At 47.2% G+C, this 7,652-nt stretch overlaps 1 protein-coding gene across 3 annotated transcripts in view; it reads right to left on the minus strand.

Moving 5' to 3' along the window:
- Positions 1 to 7,652, minus strand: part of TVP23A (trans-golgi network vesicle protein 23 homolog A) — a 34,458-nt gene that overhangs the window by 422 nt on the left and 26,384 nt on the right. For 2 of the 3 annotated variants that reach the window (XM_019650906.1, XM_019650908.1), the window contains 4 exons: positions 3,858 to 4,002; positions 3,225 to 3,314; positions 2,469 to 2,597; positions 1,289 to 1,417 (listed from right to left, as the gene is read on the minus strand). In XM_019650906.1, coding sequence (XP_019506451.1) covers positions 1,289 to 1,417; positions 2,469 to 2,597; positions 3,225 to 3,314; positions 3,858 to 4,002 — 493 coding nt within the window. Of the gene's footprint in view, positions 1 to 586; positions 647 to 1,288; positions 1,418 to 2,468; positions 2,598 to 3,224; positions 3,315 to 3,857; positions 4,003 to 7,652 lie in introns of all 3 variants that reach the window. The other variant, XM_019650907.1, reaches the window with a different exon arrangement.

Consider the following 7,652-nt stretch of genomic DNA (forward strand, 5'->3'; position numbering starts at 1 on the left):
CAATTACCCACGTAAACAGAATTGAGGGCCTGTGTCTACCCTGTATAATCATATATACACTATATCCAGTAACTTCCAGTGTCATACAAGACAATTTACCAGTTGTTTTTTTGTTTGTTTGTTTTTAATTACCTGAAAAGGAAAGACAGCTGTAAACTCTAGAATTATCCACATTGCCATGAGACACTGTGTGTGGGATATGCACAGGAACTGAGACAGCTGAGGGAAGAGTAAATTTCTGTTTTCCATCTTACTCTGGTCATATTAGTGGAACGGTGGGCAAATCCCCTTGTTCTTTCCCTCCCATTCTCTCATTTCCCTCGCACCCTTCATGCCTGCACATGTGGTCGAATCTGCACATGTCCAATATGAGGAAGGTGGGACCCCTCTAAAGGGCAATGAGGTTGCAAAGCCCCAGGAATGACCACTGCACAGCCTGGTTCCTGCAGAACTATGTACCCGGCTACTCGGGGCTCTGGGGGAGGCCTTCCCAGACCACAGGCACAGCGGATCCCAGGGGAGCTGCACTTCTCACAAGTCCCCAGCCCCGCACCGCCCAGTCCCCTGCCGTGATCCCACCTCTCACCTAACACTTGTGGATCTCCAGCCCCTCGAGGCCAGGCTTCTGAAAGTCGCTTGGGCAGGCCTGCAAGGGGGAAAGTCAACCATGCCTTTTGGTTCCCACATGTGCGTGGCTTGATTCTGCAGACTCAACTCCAGAGCAAACCCACAAAACGTTCCGAGAACTTGCAGACCTCGTTGCTCAATGTCTTGATGCAAAGTAGCAAATTGTTCAAATGTTAGGTGGTTCAAACTATTTCAGGATGAGCCTGGCCAAATCTAAAAGATCTATTTCTTCTAGAAATATATGCGAAGTTACACATTTTTTTTGTCTTGTTTCTGTAGTCCTGAAAAACCACTGAAAACTAACAATGGTAGTCACAAAAGAATAAATACTGTGTGATTCCACTTCTGTGAGGTCCCTAGAATTGTGAAATTCATAGGGACAGAAAGTAGGCAGGTGGTTGTCGGGCTGGGGAACAGGCAACAGGGAGTTACTGTCTGATGGGTATAGAGTTTCAAAGATGGGTGGTAGTGATGGTTGCACAACACGAACATAAAGATGGTTAAAACGGTAAATTTTATGTCATGTATATTTTACCACAATTAAACTAACAGTGACAGCCGGCTGATAGGGAAACCATCAAAAATTGCAGTTGCCAACAGGCCTCCTTACTTGAGTGCCTGGAGAGCCAGGGGTCCAGGAGTTAGACTTCAAGTAACTCACCATCTGGAACACCGTCTGGGACAGGAACATGGCTGTGACTTTGCTGATGTCACTCTCGCCTCCCATCTTACAAAGGATGTAGCCATACAGGTTAGCGGCTTGGAGAAAAATCCCAGCTATCACGAGGGCCTGCACTCAGACAAAGCAAAGGTGAGTTTCCTAAGAGCATATATTGAAATATTCCTCCCAAAACAAGTAGCAGTGGCTCTGGCCTCCACCTAATAGTAACAGCCGACCTTTACAGAGCACTTACAAATACTCACAGACACCTTTGAATCACCACCAACCTGAGAAGTCCGTGCCACTAGCATACCATTTTACAGGGAGGGAAGTGAAGCCCACCCAGAGAAACTAAAATAGCCCAAGGTCCCAGAGCTGATGCGGGTGGAGTCAGAATCCAGACTTGGGAGCCCATTCTTTTAATTACACTGTTGCTGATACTGGCTATGGGTATTTTGTTTTCTCATTGAATGAACCAGATAATGGCAACAAAATATGGTAACTCGGAAATCAAATTTCAGAACTCGAAGGCTAGCTTATTCCTACTTAGGAAGGGTTCCCTGTCCAAGGTAGGATATCATACGCCTTTTCTAAAAACTCCTTTCTTAGCAGCATGATTCGTATGTGCCAAAAGATGGAAACAACCGAATGTCCATCAACGGATGGACGAGGAAAAATAAAATGTGGTCTATCCATACAGTGGAATACTACTCACCCATAAAAAGGAAAGCAGCACTGATACAGGCTACAACACAGAGGAACCTTGAAAACAAGTTAAGCTCATCGAAAGAAGTCAGACACAAACTAGCACATATTGTAGGATTCCATTTATAGGAAATATTCAGAATAGGCAAATCTATCGAAACAGAAAGATGAGTGGGTGTCAGGGGCAGGGGTAATGGGCTGAGAGGAAGGTGGTGATGGCTGAAGGGTACAGGATGTCATTTGGGGGTGATGGGAATATTCTAAAATTGATCGTGGTGATGGTTGCGTAACTGTGTATATACTAGACGCCACTGAATTGTACACATTAAATTGGTGAGTTGTATGGTGTGCACATGAATTCAATAAAGCTGTTTCAATCTATCAATCATTAATAAACCACAGAGAAACCTCCTCCTGCAATGCCTGGTTCTGTGCGGATGTCAGAGCAACGTCCCGAGTGAAGGTGTTGCCTTACCAGCCACTTTAGCTTCAAGGAAAATAAAGTGCTGAAGAAGAACACGGTCCAAATCATTGGGCAGATAATAAGGCCCAGCCAGAAGATCCGGGCCTCAGCTTCTGTGGCAGCCATACCATTTGGAGAGACCTGTTGTGGGAAAGTGATTCATGCCGTCATTTTCATTTATTTTTTATTTTATTTTTTAAAGATTTTATTGGGGAATTGTGAAGGGGAACAGTGTTGGGGAATTGGGGAAGGGGAACAGTCAAGTTGTCCTTCAATCTTCGTTGCAGAGGGCGCAGCTAGCTCAGCTCCAAGTCTAGTCACCATCCAGCCACCCGTTGGCAGCTTGCGGCTGCTCAGCTCAAGGTGCCGTGTTCAGTCCTAGTTGTGGGTGGGCACAGCCCACCATCCCATGTGGGAGTTGAACCGGCAACCTTGTTGCTAAGAGCGCACACTAACCACTGAGCCATCCAGCCGCCTGTCAGCTCAGCAGCAGCTCAGCTTGGGTGCAGCTCACTGGCCCATATGGGAATCGAACCAGTGAACCTGTTTGTTGCTCAGAGCTCACGCTCTTAACCAACTGAGCCACTTGGCCGGCCCCAATTTTCGTTGATTTTGCACGTGCTCCTGTCACTTGTTCACTTGCCGGAGCACCAGCAGCAGCAGGCTTTGTCTAGGGCAGGCATCAGATCCCACAAAGCCCACAAGGAACCCACAGACACTTCCCACACCCATTTTTCCCTTTCTGGTTTGACTCGTAATGGAGAATACCTTTCTGGCTTCAAAAATCCAGTGGCTTTTCCCATCTTCATCTATCTGGTTCCACCAGCGGAGGCCTACCATGAGCCTTCCAGTTACATTCTGAGGAAAAGGGACAAAATGACTCTAAGCACGCCACAGGTGAAGATGGTTCTCACCCTTTTTGTGGCGAATAAAATCAAAGTCACCAATTCAGGTTAAACTGATACCGGGAGCAGAGAAGATGGGGATTGAACTGTGGGGTTTTCTCAAATCAGTTTTTGAGGCTTCTAATTTTTATGCTTACCTCAAACAGTGAAGACTTCCAAAATATTTTTTTTCATATTATATAGAACATTTAAATATTTGTATAGTATATGTAAATTTTATTAAAAATCCGAACCCATGTGGCGTTGTCACCCTCAAAGGGTACATATTTGCAACCGTGACAATATACCCAGAAGCCATTTATTTAGTCAACACTAAAGGATGTATTCTTTTCCTTTAATTTTAAGTGACTCTGGCTCAGTATTCTCAAGTGTGTATTAGCAGTTCCAACCAGGGTACCCCTTGGCCCAAACCAGCTACGTGCATGGGGACAGTCGCCATCTGGAAACGCAGCCCACGTGTTTCGGAAGCAACGGTGTTGCAGGTGAGGGGCCTTACCTTCACAGACCAGAAGTCAAAGGACAGAAGGAGAAGCACGGTGACAAAACAGCCCACAAAGCTTCTGCTGAACCAGTCACAGCACACGTAGGTGACGATGGCACTCACTCGGAAAAACAGGTGGAAAAAGGTGGCCAGCGGGTGCCTAGGGAAGACCCCCGAAAAGCCCTCCTTACTCCAAGAGCCCAAAGGGCAGTTGCTGAGCAACCTCCGTGGTTTCTGACTTTCCAGTGCATTTCGGGCCAAACTCAATCAGGCTGCAGCTCCAAGGGCTACATCACTAAACTAGCTCACAACAGTCATTACTAGACTCGCCTTTTGTTTTCTCCCTCTCGAAGAATCCCGTACACTCCCCTTATCTGAGTTCAAATATCACTTGCCCTCTTTGAAACTGGGTCACCTTTGAAGTGAAGCGTGACAGCGATCACTACCTTCCCATCTACCAGCGACAGTGACCAGTTCCCTAAAGGTACCAGTTGGGTTATTCCCCCGTAACGGAGCAGCGAGGCCACGTGCAGCCCACGGGTGCTGTCCCATGTCATCAGGGAATGCGTGTTCCTGGATGGAGGGAAATGAGTGTGACATGCGAGGGACAGGTCTAACTCGAAGTGGCACATAGTGAGGGGCCCTTGAACGATGCAGTGTAACCTGGGGGAAGATGGCTTTTCACTGTCCTGTAGGCACAAAAGAAGCAACAGAACCAAGGGGGAATGTGGTCATCCTGCATCAGGCAGGCGACAGGCGTGGGTGACCTGGGCCAGGTAGAAGACACTCATGGCTTTCTGTTGCTGTGGAATCCACTTTTGATAGAGCAGGTAGAGAAAAACACTCAATCACGATCATGAAAGCAACAGTGCAAGCCCGGTGATGATGGCAGTGAGCGTGCCAGCCAGCCCAGTGCTAGGGAGGAGGAGGGAGGCGCAGGCCTCCCTCCAGGGCGATGACTCTACTCTGCAAACCTCCCAGAGTACTGCCAGGAATGCAGACTTGTGATGGGAAATTGGATTTTTAGATGATGGTGACTAATTATGTTAATAAAATACTACAGGCTGGCAGCGTCTGGGGTGTCGAAGAGCCAGTCCGCAGACCTGCAGGGGGATGAGCCCGATAGACCTTTCCAAGGGGCGTGGTCAGATGACGCAAACTAGGGGCTCCTGTAGCATTGCGCGGTTTCGGACTCCCAAGGGAACGTGAACAAAGACCCAGAGGCAGAATTTAGAGTGACTTCTGCATGTACTCCTGATGCCCCCAAAGGAAGAGGGGGCCATGCCCAAACACCAGCCATTCGCCAGAACATTTCTGCTCTGTGCTTTCCAGACACAGCTCCCCGCACCGGATGAAAAGCCCGCTTGGGAACAGGACCCAGCATTTAAGAATTAGACACGATCACATAGAACTTCCACATCTGGGATGTTCCTCCAGATTAGACCCGTGTGAAGGAAGTCAGCTATACCTTTTTGGGCCTAAAATCCTACTGAGGATTTTCAACAAACTGTCTTCATACAATTTTGCCCTTTTACGCTGAAGATAATTGAGTCCATCACTGAAAGTCTTCGAGGGCAGGAACCATGTTTTAAATCATTTTCTATCCCCAACAGTGCCTGGAATTTAAGATTCTCGGCACATATGTGTTGTGTCAAACCTTGTCATCAAGTTGGGTAAGGATCACTGAGACATCTGGTCTCTTTTAGTAGCACAACATAGACTTAAAAAAAATATCAGAGAGAGACCCAAGTGTGCAGTGATCCAGGGTAAAACCTGGAAGTCAGTGCGTTTGAATAAATCTCCTGCCCACCACGTTTTTTTTCCCCTTTTTTCAGCTGTGGTTTCCTGAAATAAAATGCAGAAAATTTCCAATTGTTAGAAGTTCTGCTTAGTTCGGTCCCAGTTAACTGTTTCCTTAACTTGTAATGGGAGGTATTATTATTATTCAAATAAAGCCCAAAGCAAGTAGAAAAAAGATGCCTGTTGCATTTCAAATATTGCTTTAAACCTATTCTATGCGGGTCACTGTCTGGGCCACCCTCCAAACCCTTATTCAGTCCCAGCCTTTGCCCCCAAGCTAACACTAATGTGGCCTCAGACAAGTATTCTAGTTTTTTGAGTTTTGAAGGCAATGACTTAAGCCTATACACTCTTTCCTGCCATGGGGTCTTCTGTCCTCACAGCATTCTCTCCTGCCACCTCTGCAGCCGCAGAGCACACACACGCACCAACAGTCACCTGAACCCCTCAATGCCACCGACTCCCTACGTCACCCTCACAGGCCCCCACCTGGCTGCCGCTTGAGAGGCAAGCAGTACAAAGGTGCCTGCTGCCAGGGTTCCAATCCTGGCTCCAACCTCTGAGTAGCTCCGTAGGCTTCCCTAAGCTATGTAACCGTTGGATGCCCCAGTCTCCGTTTCTGTACAGTGGGAATGCCAAGCGTAGCCACTTCCTAGGATATTAAAAATATCGACGGATGGTGGCAATTATGAAGTGGTTGAAACACAGACCATGTTCAGTAATCATGCGCTGCTATTATCTCGGTCCCCAGAGTCATTCGAAACTGTTCCACCTCCCAGGGGCCAAACTGGAAAATTCCCCTCTGACCACAACGTTTTCTCTCGCTCTCCCGGGGCTGGGGCAGACTTTTTATCTCAGGGATCCCCCGGGACTTCAGGCCTTTCTATCTTCCCTTAGCCCCTCCGCTTTCACTGAAGAACCTCCTTCATTCCTGAAATTTAACACAGAGCATTTCCCATTCGGTAACCAACACGCTCCCCCTACCCGGCCAGGCAGAAGCCTGTTATCTCCAGGAAAGGAGGAAAGAATTGCAGATGGTGGAAAGGGGGAAATGAGACTACTTAATCCAAGTATTGTCAAGGTGGAGAGAGTCCCGATAGGTTTCTGTTTAAGTATAAATCCATTTTCACAGTTCTGGGTGCAGGACACCTATTGTCTTTCTCCTCGGAGGGAAACATAGAAGCTTCTCAACCTGGAAGGTGCATGAAAGCCACCCAAGGAGGCCTTAAAATATGCACAGGCTGCTCTTGTCCCAAGACGTGGCTTCAGCTTGGGAGTGGGGCCTGGACGTGAATTTCACAAAGGAAAAGCACGGCTCTATCTTTGATTCACAAACTCTCTCCCAAAGGCCACAGCTAGCCCATTTCCTGCTTCTGGAAATAAAGTTTTATTGGAACGCAGCCATGTTCATTCATTTGCTGGCCTGCAAAACTGAAAATATTTTTCCAGAAAGCGTGCCAACCCCTGCTCCAGACCAGCAAGAACAATTTGGGGATGCAATCAGGCTCCACTCAACACAAACCAAAATGAAACAAACTGCCACTGAAGGTTCCTTCCTCCCTAAAAAATCTATTTTTAAAAGCTGCAGGGTGGGAGCTGCCTGACTGGCAGAACTAGTGGATTATGCTGGAAGTCAGAGTGGCCTTATCTCGGGATTGTTGAGGTGCAGTGACTGGGAACCTTCTGGGTGCTGGAGGTGCTCCGTACCCTAATCTCGCATGCACACACATATGACAGTTCATCAAACTGTACACTTAAGATGAGTGCTTGTGCCTGGATGTACACTACACCTCAATAAGACAAAAGTTCTGATTGAAGTCACTGACCGAAGACAAATCTTTGCAAGTCACCCTAAAAATTCTACATGTGATAAAATCCAGCCATTGCATTCCTCAGTATTTACCCAAATCAGTTGAAAACGTATGTCTGCGCGCAGATATTTTTACAGCACCTTTATTCAAAACTGTGCAAAACTGAAAGCAGCTCAGAAGTCCTTCAGTAGGTGAATGG

The sequence above is a fragment of the Hipposideros armiger genome, unplaced genomic scaffold (genome assembly GCF_001890085.2).
Source record: "Hipposideros armiger isolate ML-2016 unplaced genomic scaffold, ASM189008v1 scaffold_149, whole genome shotgun sequence".
Taxonomy (NCBI): domain Eukaryota; kingdom Metazoa; phylum Chordata; class Mammalia; order Chiroptera; family Hipposideridae; genus Hipposideros; species Hipposideros armiger.